This window comes from Neomonachus schauinslandi, chromosome 10, assembly GCF_002201575.2.
Source record: "Neomonachus schauinslandi chromosome 10, ASM220157v2, whole genome shotgun sequence".
NCBI classification, from domain to species: Eukaryota; Metazoa; Chordata; class Mammalia; order Carnivora; family Phocidae; genus Neomonachus; species Neomonachus schauinslandi.
This window is the reverse complement of record NC_058412.1, coordinates 18,651,263-18,666,902: the sequence shown is the minus strand read 5'-3', so window position 1 is coordinate 18,666,902 and position 15,640 is coordinate 18,651,263. Positions and strand designations below refer to the sequence as shown.

Sequence of the window (15,640 nt, the reverse complement as noted above, 5' to 3'; positions counted from 1 at the left end):
TTTTTTTTTTTTATCATAGGGGCTAATAAAGTTTAGTAGAATGCTATATGTAGTAAGAGTCAGAAAAACCAAGTTGTACTGACTTACTAGTCTTTTGATTTTGGATAAACTTTTGAACCTAGAATAGCCTCAGTTACCTCATCTGTAAAATGTGGATAATAACAGTCAGGCTTCTCGGTGTGAGATAATAGATGTGAATTTATGTTGGAAACCACAGAGCTATAAAATATTTGGTATTATGAAGTAGGAATGTACTTGAAATTGATTTAAATGGATTGAACCTGGACATAACCTAGAAGCCACTTTTAAAAATTAGATCCTCACTGTCAAGTAGTTTTATTATAATTTTAGATAAAGAAAATTCGGGATAATTGAGGGTTCTCCTTAGGAATATATAATTACCTGATGTTTTCCTTATATTGTCTGAAAAATTTGTAAATAAAAGTCTTATGAACCAATTTTCTTGATACAGCAATATTGCCTACTCCTGTTGTCTGTTCACATATGTGATTTTACTTTTAGTTTAGTTTTTTTTTTTTTTTAAAGTAAGCTCCACGCCCAGAGTGGAGCCCAACACAGGGCTTGAACTTGCACAACCCTGGAATCAAGACCTAAGCTGAAATCAAGAGTCAGATGCTTAACTGACTGAGCCACGCAGGCTTCCCTGTTGGTTTAGTTTTTAAAGCTAACATTATATCATACAAATTTTCAGTGTTGCTATATTGTTGTTATAGTTTTTAATGGATTCAACTTATTCATTATTTGTTTACCAGTACCCTTAATTAGTAGTTAAAATGTTAGAGAGTTGCTAGCTGAAATTTCAGCACTTTTTTTCCCCTTTGTTTTCTCTGTTCTTTACACTAATTATAAACCAAGTAGCTAGCAAAACTATCATGGATATTCACATTTGTGGGGAGAAGATTATGAGAATTCTTAGATTACTCATTACATAACATGTTTTATACTTACTGTTCTTCAGAAATCCTTCCCTGCCCCTAAACCTTTCATTTAAATTTAGAATGCTTGCTTTGTTTAGGTCACAAACTGAGATAGTAGTGAATAATAGCACATATTGATAAATATTTGGTGAGTAAATGAAAAGCATAGAGAGTTGCAGATTAAGTAACTGTAGGTTAGCAAAGTACTTGATCTGTAGAAGAGATGAAGTAGATATTGGGTGGCAAAAAACCCAAGTGATTCTAAAAGAAGGAAACGGCCAGTTACTAGAGTGCCTTTAAGAAAATACAGTGGAAAAAAAAAAAAAAGAAAATATAGTGGGACAGTGCAGAGGATCATAGGACAAGGGAGGGAAAACTGAATGGGAAAGTCATTAGAGAGGGAGAAAAACCATGAGAGACTCTTAACTATAGGAAACGGAGGTTTGCTGGAGGGGAGGTTAGTGGGGGGATGGAGTAATTGGGTGATGGTCATTAAGGCGGGCACGTGATGTGATGAGCACTGGGTGTTATATGCAACTGATGAATTATTAAACTCTACATCTAAAACTAATGATGTATTATATGTTGGTTAATTGAATTTAAATAAAAAATACAGTGGATAATTTAAAAGTAAAATACAGATTTTAACCTGTCAAATAGGCAGATATAAAAAAACGGTTGAATAAACCTCGCCAGGGCAGTCCAAGTAATAGATTTAAATATGTACACACATTATGGCTCAGCAATACCATTTATGGGTAATTACCTGAAGAGTTTTTCATGGACTAACACAAAGATACAGTGCAGACCACACAAAAAATACAAAAGTATTTATCATAGCCTTTCTTCAGAGATTGGAAACTGTCTAAAAGTCATATTGTAGGGGATTAGCTAAGTTACAGATTTCTTTCATGAAACACAATGAAACCTTTAAAATATTGATGTAGGGCACCTGGGTGGCTCAGTTGTTAAATGTCTGCCTTCGGCTCAGGTCATGATCCCAGGGTTCTGAGATTGAGCCCCACATTGGGCTCTCTGCTCAGCGGGAAGCCTGCTTCTCCCTCTCCCGCTCCCCCTGCTTGTGTTCCCTCTCTCGCTGTGTCTCTCTCTGTCAAATAAATAAATAAAATCTTAAATTAAAATAAAATAAAATATTGATGTGAAAAATAGTGTTGTGGGGTCCTGGCTCAGTTGGTAGAGCATGTGACTCTTGATCACAAGGTTGTGAGTTTGAGCCCCATGTTGGGTGTAGAGATTACTTAAAAATAAAATCTTAAAAAAAAAAAAGTCATGAAAAGGTGTTGTGAATACATTGTTAAAAAATACAGGTAATCAGTATGTATAGTATTATCCAAGTTTATGTAGAAATAACTATATAGTAGTTGTATAGTTTTATATATTTAAATAAAACTATTTACACAAATATAACTATTAACAGAAGTGTTAATAGTAATTATTTCTGAGTATTAAGATTATAATAATTTTAATTTCTTATCTGTATTTTCTGAATCTTGTGTACTAAATGCTACTATTCTCAGAAAATAAACTCATTCAGAGATGAAAAGGAAAGGTTCTCCACGCAGCTTTTAAAATAGAACAAAACCAAAAAAGAATTAGTTACCATGGGGGTAATGTTTTGTTTGTTTGTTTTTTAAGATTTTATTTATTTATTTGACAGAGAGACAATGAGAGCAGGAACACAAGCAGAGGGAGTGGGAGAGGAAGAAGCAGGCTTCCCGCGGAGCAGGGAGCCCAATGAGGGGCTCCATCCCAGAACCCTGGGATCATGACCTGAGCTGAAGGCAGACGCTAATGACTGAGCCACCCAGGCTCCCCTGTTTGTTTGTTTTTAAGATTTGTTAATTTATTTTAGAGAGCATATGCAAGCAGGTGTGAGGGGTGGGGAGGGGCAGAGGGAGAGGGAGAGAGAACCGCAAGCGGACTCCCTGCTGAGCACAGAGCTAGTCATGGAGCTCCATCCCATGTCCCTGAGATCATGACCTGAGCTGAAATCAAGAGTCGGACGCTTAACCAGTTGAGCCACCCAGGCGCCCCCTCAAGTGGGGGTAATGTTTTATTAGGAATATAAAACTACTTTCTTTCTGTGGGACAAAGTAATAATTTCATCTTTTAGAGCTCTTTAACATTCTCTTGTAGATGTTTCTTTGTAGTTACATCTCTCTCTTAATCCAGTAGTTCCCAAAGTAAGCTTCTACTTAAGGCAGTACACTGGGATATTGAAAAAAAACATTAGAACTTCATTTGTCTTCATATTATCTTAAGTATTTTGTATATATAGGTTTTATAATAGAAATAATAATCTTAGTAGAATATATATTTAAATAGTGTATTAAATATACTAGAAGAGATATATATTTTTTTAACTGATGAGGTGTTAGATAAAAAATTTGGAAATCATTGCTCTAGATCAGCTGTTATCCAAGTATGGTTCAAGGACTTCTGTGGGCCCCACAAGACTTTCAGGGAGATGTCACATTTCTCTTTTTTCTAACTACATATCTGCTTAAATATGGGTTTCTTCATGTACTACAGTCAAAACAACATATTGTAACAGATTGAATGCAGAAGCAGAAATGAGAATCCAGTTGTCTCTCAGTAAGCCAGACATTAAAGAGATTTGAGGAAATGTAAAATAGTGCCATTTTTCTTGCTAAATTTTATTTTATTATTATTATTATTATTTTTGCTAAATGTTATTTTGTATATGTTTTATATTTTGGAAAAATACATTTTTTAAAAGAATATATTTTTCAAAATACATTTTCAGTGCTAATATGTAATAGGATTTAATTGAATAATTTGGAGTGCTCTTAGTTTTAATTTTAATACATAATTATGGACAGATGTAACCCGCATAAACTGAAGCTCTTTTGGGTTCCTAAGTGTTTTTTTTTTTTTTTTAAAGATTTTATTTATTTACTTGACAGAGAGAGACGGAACACAAGCAGGGGGAGTGGGAGAGGGAGAAGCAGGCTTCCCGCTGAGCAGGGAGCCTGATGTGGGGCCCAATCCCAGGACCCTGGGATCATGACCTGAGCCGAAGGCAGACGCCCAACAACTGAGCCACCCAGGCACCCTCCTAAGTGGTTTTAAAAAGTTTAATGAGATCCTGAGACCAAAACGTTTGAGAGCCTTTGACCTAGACCACAAGCTCTTTGAGAGGAGGGGACTGTCTTACTGGCCTTCACTTCTCTACTTCTTGACACATTGGAATTGCTTAGTAAATGTTTGTTGCGTAAAAAATAGGAATTTACCACTGAATCATCACACATTGGCTTGAGCTCCTGCTCAGCCTCATTTCTTTTTTATTTTTGTAAAATTCTGGTGTAGTAGGTAAATTTACTTTTGTGGACCCTGCAGACTCTTTCTGAGAATAGTTGGGGAATTTTATTTGAGTTACATGGAAATTGCGAATTATTTCTCTTCAGGAGAATTAGAAAAAAGAAAAGAGGATTGAGCATAGGAAAGGGACTTTTAAACAAGGAAGCAGATAAAAAGCAGAAATATTTGTAGGAAGGAAAACAAACTTTGGTCAGAAAGAATTGTGCTTACATTTCTGAACAGTTTCACAGTATGTATTTTGGTATTAAATTGTTATATGGGCAGGCTCAAAATGATATATTTGGAAATGAATTTTATTTTATTGTTAATTTTATTTATTCATTTTAGAGAGGGAGGGGAGAGGGACAGAAGAAAGAGAATCTTAAGCAGGCTCCACGTCCAGTGCAGAGCCCCACGTAGGGCTCAGTCTCACAACCCTGAGGTTAGGACCTGAGCCGAAATCAAGAGTCGGATGCTTAACTGAGCCACCCAGGTGCCCCTGGAAATGAATTTTAAGGAAATACCTCCTCAGCTACACTTAGGAAAGTAAAGATCACAAGCAGCATTTTGTTATTTCAGTATTTCGTGTCTTTTTGTGTCTCTCAGTTTGTCATGGGAACTGGGAATTAAAAATCAATAACTTAAGTAGAAAAATCAAGTAGGGGCATTGAAAACTCAGATGAATGATTCATGTGTACAAGAGAAATATCTTAGTATTGTTTTTTTGTTGTAAAACAATTATATGATTCTTAAAATTTACAAGGAAAGAGGTCATTGCAAGTCTTTCAAAATCACAACTTAGATCTCTAGTAAATGAACATGAATTATTACTATGTTAAGGTAAAATGTTATTGTTTATTTTTATTTAATGAATTATTTACTTATTTTGTTTTGGGGAAAGCAAATTTTATTCACAAAAGCTGTCTTAGGTTCATTTCTGATCTAATTTCCCATTCCTTGTTATCTTTGACATCTTGAGTCTTAAAACACTATTTTTCCCCATTACAGAGTTTGAATGAACTCTACCTTTAAAACTGGGGACTGACAACTCTAACATTTAATAAATGAGGTAAAACGAAAAGATTTTGGTAATGAAAGAATTACTGCCACTTATGCAACTATGTCCCAGGCACTGTAGAAGCCAGTTCCATATATTATCGAACTCAAGTTTTTTAACTGTTTAGTAAGGAAAGTATTACTATTGTTTTCCCATTTGACAGATGAAGAAACTGAAGCCAAGAAGGGTAAAGTATCTTGCCTAGGATCTCACAGCTAGTATGGCAGAGCAAAGTTTTGAATCCAGGTTTGTCTGATTACAAAGGTCATGCACTTATGATGCATTGTACTCTTCAGACTGCAGAGAGACCCATTTCTGGATGTTGTGATGCTCAGGCTGATGAGTGGTCAGGGAAGTAAGAGTTTTGTATTTATCAATTTAAAACTGTTGTTTATTCATCAAAAATTTATTGTGTGCCTATCATGTGCAATGCATTGTTACAATAAGTGAATTTGTTTAAGGTGGGTCCAGTGTCTGTTTTTTTCGTCTTTCATTCACAATGCTTAGCTGCCTTATGCAGTCTCTATGTGTACACGCACACATGGAATACTCACAAATTGATGTATATGTACATGTATGTATTTCTAGTATGGTAAATCTTTGTTGAATGAATGAATAGGTGAAAAACCAAAAGATAGCCACTGTTCTCTAATAATTCAGAGTTTAGAGTGGGGCACCTGGGTGACTCAGTTGGTTAAGCGTCCGACTCTTGATTTCGCCTCAGTCATGATCTCAGGGTCGTGAGGTCAGGCTCCACACTTAGTGCAGACTCTGCTTGAAATTCTCTTTCCCTCTCCCTCTGCCCCCCAATAAATAAAAAATATATATATATATTAAAAAGTGTAGAGGGAAGAAGATACCTGAAAAAAAAAATACAGTATGAGAAATGCTATGATAGTATAATATATAAAAACATGATCCATTAAAGGAAAAACTGATAAAGTCAGGTTTATCAAAATTAAAAATTTTTAAAAAGGCACCATTAAGAAAATGAGAAAATAAGCCACAAACTGGAAAAAAAATATTTTGAATACATCAAATTGCATCTCTTGATAAGGCTTAAATCCAGAATGTATTAAGAACTCTTTCAGGATGCCTGGCTGGCTTAGTCACTAGAGAATGTGACTCTTGATCTTTGGGTCATGAGGTCAAGCCTCATGTTGGGCGTAGAGAATACTTAAAAAAAACTCAAATGATTTTCAACAAGAGTGTGAAGACCATTCATGGGGGAAAAGATAGTCATTTCAACAAATGGTGCTGGGAAAACTGGATATCCACATACAAAAGAAATGAATTGGACCCTTATCTTATACCATATGCAAAAATTAACTCAAAATGGATCAAAGAACTAAACAGAACTAAAACTATAAAACCCTCAGAAGAAAGCATAGTAGAAAAGTTTTACGACTTTGGATTTAGTAATGATTTCTTTTTTTTTATTAATTAATTAATTTGACAGCACACAAGCAGGGGGAGTGGCAGGCAGAGGTGGAGGGAGAAGCAGGCTCCCCGCTGAGCAGGGAGCCTGATGTGGGGCTCGATTCCGGGACCCTGGGACGATGACCTGAGCTGAAGGCAGACGCTTAACGACTGAGCCACCCGGGCGCCCCTCTTATATTTTATTTTATTTTATTTTTAGATTTTATTTATTTATTTGACAGAGAGAGAGAGACACAGCGAGAGAGGGAACACAAGCAGGGGGAGTGGGAGAGGGAGAAGCAGGCTTCCTGCTGAGCAGAGAACCCGATGCGGGGCTCGATCCCAGGACCCTGGGACCATGACCTGAGCCGAAGGCAGACGCTTAACGACTAAGCCACCCGGGCGCCCCTAGTAATGATTTCTTGGCTATGACACTACAAGTACAGGCGACAAGAGAAAAAATAGATAAACTCCATTTCATCAAAATTAAAAACTTGTTGCATCAAAGGGCACTATTAACAGGCTGAAAAAACAACCCACAGAATGGCAGAAAATACTTGCAAATCATATAAGGGGTTGATATCCAGAGTATATAAGAATTCTACAACTCAAGAACAAAAACACCCCCAACCAACCAAACTTCCCCTAAAGGAGATGCTCAAATGGCCAATAGCACATGAAAAGATGCTGAACATCACTAATCAAAAGGGAAATGCAAATTAAGACCACAGTGAGATGTCAGTTCATACCCATTAGGATGGCGGTCACCATAAAAACAAAAAATAACTAGTGTTGATCAGGACAGGAAGAAATTGGAGCCCTTTTGTGTTGCTGGTGGGAATATAAAGTTGTGCAGCGTCATTGAAAATAAATGATACAGTGATTCCTTAAAAAGTTAAACAGAATTACCATATGATCCAGCAATTCTGCTTTTGGGTATACACTCAAAAGAAGTGAAAGCAGGGATTCAAACAGGTATTTGTATACCCACGTTCATAGCAGCATTATTCACAATAGCCAAAAGGTGAAGACACACAAATGTCCATCAACAGATAGATGGATAAAGAAAATGTGGCATATACATATAGTATAACATTTTTTAGCTTTAAAAAGGAAGGAAATTTTAACACATGCTACAACATAGATAAACCTTGAAGACATTATGCTAAGTGAGATAGGCCTGTCACTAAAGGACAAATAAATGATTCCTCTTTTAAAAAGTTCCTAGAGGGGCGCCTGGGTGGCTCAGTTGGTTAAGCGACTGCCTTCGGCTCAGGTCATGATCCTGGAGTCCCGGGATCGAGTCCCGCGTCGGGCTCCCTGCTCAGCGGGGAGTCTGCTTCTCCCTCTGACCCTCCTCCCTCTCATGCTCTCTCTCTCTCATTCTCTCTCTCGCAAATAAATAAAATCTTAAAAAAAAAAAAAAAAGTTCCTAGAGGGGGCGCCTGGGTGGCTCAGTCGGTTAAGCCTCTGCCTTCGGCTCAGGTAACAATCCCACGGACCTGGGATTGAGCCCACATCAGGCTCCCTGCTTGGCAGGAAGCCTGCTTTTCCCTCTCCCACTCCCCCTGTGTTCCTTCTCTCGCTGTGTCTCTCTCTGTCAGATATATAAATAAAATCTTAAAAAAAAAAAAAAAGTTCCTAGAGTAGTCAGATTTACACAGATAGAAAGTAGAATGGTGACTGTCAGGGGCTGCGGAAAGGGAGAGTATGGGGAGTTAGTATTTACTGGATACAGTATTTCACTTGGGGAGGATGAAAAAGTTCTGTAGTTAGATGGTATGATGGTTGCATAACAATGTGAATATACTTAATTTTATAGGCTGTATAATTAAAATGATAAAAATGGCAAATTTTATGTTATGACTATTTTACCACAGTTAAGGTAAAAAAGACTACAAGTTAAGATTTAAATAGACCTGTCACTGAAGAGTATATATTCTCTTAGGCTAATAAAGCATGAGAAAAGATACTTAATATCATTCATTAGTCATTCAGGAATGGGATACCACGGCACAACCACTAGACAGTATTGAATGTCAGCAAAGGATGTTAGAGAAACTCAAGGCTTTATATACTGGTGGTGGAATTATAAAGCATGTAGTCATTTTTTGAAAAATTGGCAGTTCTTAAGATGATAGTTATAAACTTATGATATGATTCAGCATTTCCACTCCTAGGTAACTACAGAAGAGAAATATGTTCACACAAAGACTTGAATGCAAATGTTCCTACTACCATTATTCATAATAGTGGAAACAGCCCATTATTCAGTATTCACTGGTGATTGGTGAAACCAAACATTGTTATATACATACAGTGAAATACTGTTCAGCATTAAATGGAATGAACTACTGACACATTCTACAACGTGGATGAGCTTTAATATATTATGCTAAATGAGAGAAGGTAGACAAAAAAAGACTACACGATACACAATTTCTAGTAAAGGCACATCTCTGGAGACAGTAAATCAGTGGTTGGGTGGGGAGTGTGAGCGTGAGTAGGGATTGATGGCAGATGGACATGAGGGAGATCTTCGGAGGTAATGGAAATGTTTTAAAACTGACTTGTGATGGTTGCACAACTGAATTAATTTACTAAAAATCATTGAACTTAAAAAAAGTTTAATGAGGGATATTAGAAGGTATGCCTGAGTGTATCTGGGAAAGTCAGAGAAAGCATCACCCAGAAAGCATTGGCTTGAGTGGAGAGTTAAGAACAGGGTTAAGAAAGAGTGGATAGCACATATAGAGATCACCGTGAACCAGTGTGAAACTCCTTTCAGGGAGTTATATGAGGCTTCTTGTCTAGTTGCCTCATGAAATTTGAGGCTGGGAATGTCAGAAGATAGAGCTAGGAGTAAATTTAAAGTAAAATGTAGCCTACTTATAAAGTGATGGGTTCTAAGCTGTTGGTAATAACCTGGCAGGAGTATCACGGTATTATTACAGACTTACTCTTGGTATGCTTTTTGTATTCACAAAGTTCAACACAATGTTGAAAAATTATCAGAAGGAAGAATATTTAAAACTGAGATTAAATGTTTTGCTACTTTTGAACAAATTCTATTTATTTTTCAAGACCCAGTTAATGTTAGCTATTTCAGCTAAATCTTATCTAATGCCTCTTCATCCCTACCTCTTGCAGAGTCTCTTCTGTTTCTCTACGAGTGTTACAACACTTCTGGTGTGGTACCATAATGCTTTCTTGTCATACTTTTAAGATCCTTGACAGCAGGAAGTAATTGTATTTTCTTCAAGTTTGTAATGGCAGTATTTGGCATTATATTTAGCACACAGGGGGCATTCAGTGGTAAATTTGTTTGGCTGAAGAAGAAGAAGAAGAAGAAGAAGAAGAAGGACCAGTGAAGCATAGATCAAAGGGTTGGAGGGAATTTTACATGAAAGTAGTCTGCAAAGAAAATATTGGAAGGGCACATGGTGAAATTTTATAAACTCTTAAAGGATTTGGCTTTGGGTTGAGGTAAATAGTTCCCCATCCAGACTTTGAATTCTACTTTTCATTGATTGTTTCTTTTCTATGTTAGAATTTTAGAGGTGGAAAAGGCCTTTAGAGGTTACATAATCTAGTTTTTTTTTTTTTTTTTTTTTTTTACTTATTTTGCGACCTTAAGTCAGTTACATAAACCTTTCCAAGTCTAAGTTTTCTCAAGTATGAAATGAAGGACTCCTATATATACTTCATTATTCTAAAGATTGATTGAAATAATATTTAGAAATTTTTAGTCTTCAATTCAGTAAGTGGTTAGACATGACAAATTGAATGAATTATCTAAAGTTTACTATAAACGTGTGGCTAAATTTGGGCTAGGATCTAATGTCTTGAATTTTGATCCAGTGTTTCCTCATTGTCTCATAGTTGGTTCTTCTTTCCATATTAGTGACCTTTTCCCATCTTCATTTACATTTTCCATTTTGATCTGGGCTGGGGAAGAAAATTGCCAACTTTACTCATTCAGTCCATGCTAATTACGCATTAGTATGTCCCAGTCACTGTGGTAGGTATAGGAAAACAGATGAATAAGGAATGGTCTCTGTTCTCAGGGAGTTTGGTGTCTAGAAGTGGAATATAGACCTTCTAGGAAAACATAAAAATTAAAGTGTGTAGAATTAATGTGGATGATGTGGAGGATTTAAACAGCCTATCTTGCAAGGGGGACATCTGGGGTCAAAGCCTCTATAGAGGAGGTAAACAATGGAGAGATAGGTAATCACCAGTGGGAAGGAACTGAGGGTTGTAAGAATGACTGGCTTAATATTGCTTGGGAGTTTTGTGTGGAAGGTGGTGTCATTGTGGAGCATTCTAGGAAGAAACTGAAGGTATAGTTTATTTTCAGTGAAACCGGGGTTCCAGAAGATGCAGTGGAATAGAGTTGGTATGAGAAGAACCCAGGAAAGGAAATCACCGAATAGGAAGTACACAGAGATAACATACAAGAAGGCAGTATTGTTAGCATCCTTCCAGCTCTCTAATGTAGATTCTAGGTAATTACTTTCTAGCTCTTATGCAAGAAGTCCTTTGAGGTTTGCCATCTATTATAATCAATTATCCTTTCTGCTATCATTTGCAGACTCTTCCAGGTATAGTATAATTTATTAATGACTTGGGCAACTGGTCATTCTCCCATTATGGTTTAGTCCATGAGATTGAATCTCTCAACAGCATAGCCTTAGGATGAGGTTAACCCTAACCCCACATGAATGAAAATTGAAAATGGTACTGGAAGTTGAAGAAATTGTAGTTTGGTATAATAAGTAAGCTTTTAATTCTCTATATATTTAATGTCTTTGTGTGTATGTGTATGTGTGTAGGTTAAATGTATCTTTAGAATACAGTATGAAGAGGTCTTGTATATTCAAAGGCCTATTGAAGAAGACAGAAGAAAATTTTTCCAAGAATTGATTCTCAATCAGGCATCAATGGCTCCACCACGGAGGAAACACACTGGTAAAGTTCCTAAAGCCTTTAGGAAAATGGGGGGGAAGGGAATGGGGAATAGAATTAAGAAATGCCCTTTCTTGGAGTCACTTTTTAAAAAATTCATTTCTTGTGGAAGTAAAGTCAGTTTTTTAGATTCTACTCTTTAGATGGACACATTCTCTTTAGATGGACACTTCTCTTTAGATGGAGTGGTCATTGTGTTTACCTGACTTGAGGAGATTGTGAGGTACCGCCTCATAGTTAAGGCCTTACTAAAAGGTGACTGTTAATGAAGTGTTCTTACCATTTCAGTCCAGATGCTGTGGTAGATTTCACATTCTGAGGCTCAAAAAGTCTTCAGTTCTATTCAGTTTTAGTCAATTTAAGTACAGAGGATTTGAACTATAATTGTGAGAACACCAGGTGGTGTGCTGATTACTTTGTGGGTCAGGGTAGGTGTGATGGGTCAAGAGCTGATTAGAATGTTTGCCTTTTCTGGTTTATTTATTTTTCACATATTTATTGAGCACCTATTATGTTAGGTTTCCAAGTGCCTACCATAAGATATATCTATCATGACTTTGTTTTAAGCATTAGAATTTTCTTGGATTTGGCCTAAGAGCATATTATTTCAAATTTCAGCCCCCTGACTTAAGTGAGGAATGCATTCTAAGTCACTCAAGACACTCTTTCTAATCTTAAAGATGTATAAAAGATAAGGTCTTCTTTGTAATCTTTCAGCCTCTTCTTGAAAATAGCAATCCTGTTACAAGTTTTTAAGTGTCTTTCCCGTCGTTCTATCTTTTGTGTTTCTCATGTGGTTCTTGTAGGATATTAAATACATTTCCACCCCTTGCAAGTCCTTGCTTTTCCATATTCTACTTCTGTTTTTTATTGATTATATTATCCAACACTTCAATCAGTTGATTGTTCCTTAGTGACTCCTTTCCACATTTTCTCAGAGTTCTAAAAATGAGCACCTATCAAATGACTATAGTTGTGGGGTTTTTTTTCCCCCTAGAAACCTTGGGAAATTAAATATGGAAGTTACACCTTCTGATTATTGGTTGTTGCTCCTGTTAATCTAAATAACAGTATTTAAAATAGTTCATTATGAGAATGATTCATTTTATCTTGCATACTCCCAGATACATCTTAGTCCCATAGATTGAATTTTCTATGTTAAAGATTAACATAATTCTTTTTATTTTTGAGTTGCTTCTATTGACTTTTCATTTTTCATCTTAGGGGCTATTTAGAAATCAGCCATAATCCTTAAAATTTTAATCCTGAAATTCAGTGTGATACTGGGAAAATCTTCTAAGGAATTAGGCAATAATATGTTTAGGAAAGTTAATACTTTTTGAGAAGATTTTTTGTTTGTTTTAGGGTAGATAGTGAATATTATAGATTTTATATATAACACTATAGACTGGATTTTCCATCTTATCCATGTCTTTGGGATTCTTTTTTTAGTTCCCTTTTTTTTTTTTTTGAGGGAGAGAGAGGGTGGGGAGGGGCAGAAAGAGAGAGAGGGAGAATCTTGAGCAGGTTCCATGCTCAACGCAGAGCCCCACACAGGGCTTGATTTCATGACCCTGAGATCATGAGCTAAGCTGAAATCAAGAGTCAGACAGGTAGATGACTGAGCCACCCAGGTGCCCCCAGTTTGTAATTTTTTTTGCTCCCTACACAGGTACATACCATTCACTACCCCTACTATGTTGTACTAAGAATATGAGTGTAGAAGACTTGTCTAAAATTAGAACTCTTTTGGGAGTGGGAAGGATCAAAGAATTGTTACTTGCCTCTTTTACTTTCATGCATATAAGGCAACCCCATTTTGAGAAGGTTTTTAAACAATATTGACTTTAAGCACATCAGTATACAGTTCTTCACCTAAAGGTGTTCTTGTTGATTTGAAATACTTCTCATAAGTTGTATGTAGATCGTATTTCAAAATCAAATTATTTAAAATCATATCATTTGCCATTTAAAGGAGTCCTACTGTGAGTTGTTTTATGGAGTAAATCTATTCTATAATATACTGTTGGTTTCCGTTCAAATTTTTACTTGCTGGGTTTGCAAGTGGTTTGTATGTATTTGGAATTCTTTTTTGAGTGAATGACAGAAAAGTAATTGAGGTCCTGGCTCTACCATGTTGGGATCTTAACATTTTCTTCTATTTTCTTTAGGTCTTTGTGCTATGGAAGTGCTTCCCCTTGCACTACCTTCTCCACCTCGTCAATTATCAGAATCAGAAAAAAATCGGATGGAGGATCAGGAGGAAAATACTTTAAGAGAGTTGCGGTTGTTTCTCAGGGATGTAACCAAGAGGCTGGCCACAGATAAACGCTTTAACATCTTCAGCAAACCGGTGGATATTGAAGAGGTCTTGTTTCAGTAGTGTGCAAACAGTGAAGTTGAACTGGCTAAAAGAAAAAAATATTGACATCTTTTTTTTGGAAGGAAAAAAAGCAAAGGCATGGATGAATATTACCCCTAGCCTGTAAAATTTTAATCCATGTGATAACTACTGATGTCATCAGCAAACATCTGGTGACTTTTGGATGAAAATAGTGATCAATTTGTATGTCTTCTTAATTAGTATTGATCTTTGTGATCTCTTACTCTTCAGTTTAAGAAGAGGATTAAAAGTTACTTTAGTGAAATGTCCATACTAGACTATTTTTATTCCAGGATAAATCTTGCTCTTAAAAAGTATATTGGTGTTAACCAATCAAGACCAATTAATTTTTTGGCATTTTCCAAATTATGTATACCTTAGTGAAAGAGGTGGCAAAAAACCCTGAAATTTTTCCTTCATATTTTGGAAATGCCTGTGACTAAGATGCTGTTTGAAGTTAAGCATATCCTATGCAGCTAAAATTGTTTTTCCCTGCAAGGATTTTCTCTGCTCCCAGTGGAAAATTTCTCACTTTTTATGTGTATTGTTTTGTGTCCTTGTGGGAGCATGGTTTGTGATGATAAGAAAAGAAATTTTCCATTTGGAATCTACTATAATAGTGTTGATGAAATTTTGTTTTTGTTTTTGTTTTTGTTTTTTTATCCTGGGATAATATAGTGTGTGGATGAACACAATATAGTCTTTACTGGCCTTCTTATAGTTCAGACTCCATGTTTGAACAGCTTTGGTGTTGTTAGTTTTAAGTTTTTTCTTCATCTTTTTTTTTAATTTGAATTATGAAATTATTCATAGTTTAATGTTGCGTCCTTGTTGTGAAATCTGTACTTTTGGACCTGAGCAGATTCCTTTGGAATCATTACCTCATCTATGACTGGGAAGAATGAGCTAGCATTATTTTTTTTTTTCCCCTCTGAAAATAGCTATTTTCCCATTTTTTGTTTTGGTTTTTAGTTGTGGTTTTTTTTTTTTTTTTTTTTTTTTTTGAGTAAAGGGAATATCTATAACTTTATTTGTATATTTGTATTTATCCACAATATATAGTTTTATCCATTTGATCCTTCTAACAACTTCACAAGGTCATTATTATTATTCTTATGTTACAGCTAAGGAAACTGAGGCTCGCAGGCAAGTGACATAGCCAAGACTCAAAGGTTTTTTGAAATTCAAAGCCTGCATTCCTTACATTAAATCACAGCTATACCTTAAATCTTTTTCTACTGAAATGACAGGAATTGCCTAATTTGCTTTTGCAATTAATACATAACATTTTACATTTGTGGAACATTTTTTTCCCTCTTTGTGTTATCAGATAATCTTAAAACTATCAGCCCACTTTAAAGATTATTTTATTTTTTTAAGATTTTATTATTTTTTTGACAGATAGAGACAAAGCGAGAGAGGGAACACAAGCAGGGGGAGTGGGAGAGGGAGAAGCAGGCTTCCTGCTGAGCAGGGAACCTGATGTGGGGCTCGATCCCAGGACCCTGGGACCATGACCTGAGCCGAAGGCAG

The 15,640-nt window shown here is 36.0% G+C and overlaps 1 protein-coding gene across 2 annotated transcripts in view; it reads left to right on the top strand.

The window, feature by feature from the left end:
• Window positions 1-15,640, top strand: part of ATAD2B (ATPase family AAA domain containing 2B) — a 157,057-nt gene that overhangs the window by 108,963 nt on the left and 32,454 nt on the right. Inside the window, exons 20-21 of one of the 2 annotated variants that reach the window (XM_021697499.2) lie at window positions 11,592-11,727; window positions 13,896-14,092. In XM_021697499.2, the coding sequence (XP_021553174.1) occupies window positions 11,592-11,727; window positions 13,896-14,092 (333 nt within the window). The remainder of the gene's footprint in view (window positions 1-11,591; window positions 11,728-13,895; window positions 14,093-15,640) is intronic. The other variant, XM_044918700.1, reaches the window with a different exon arrangement.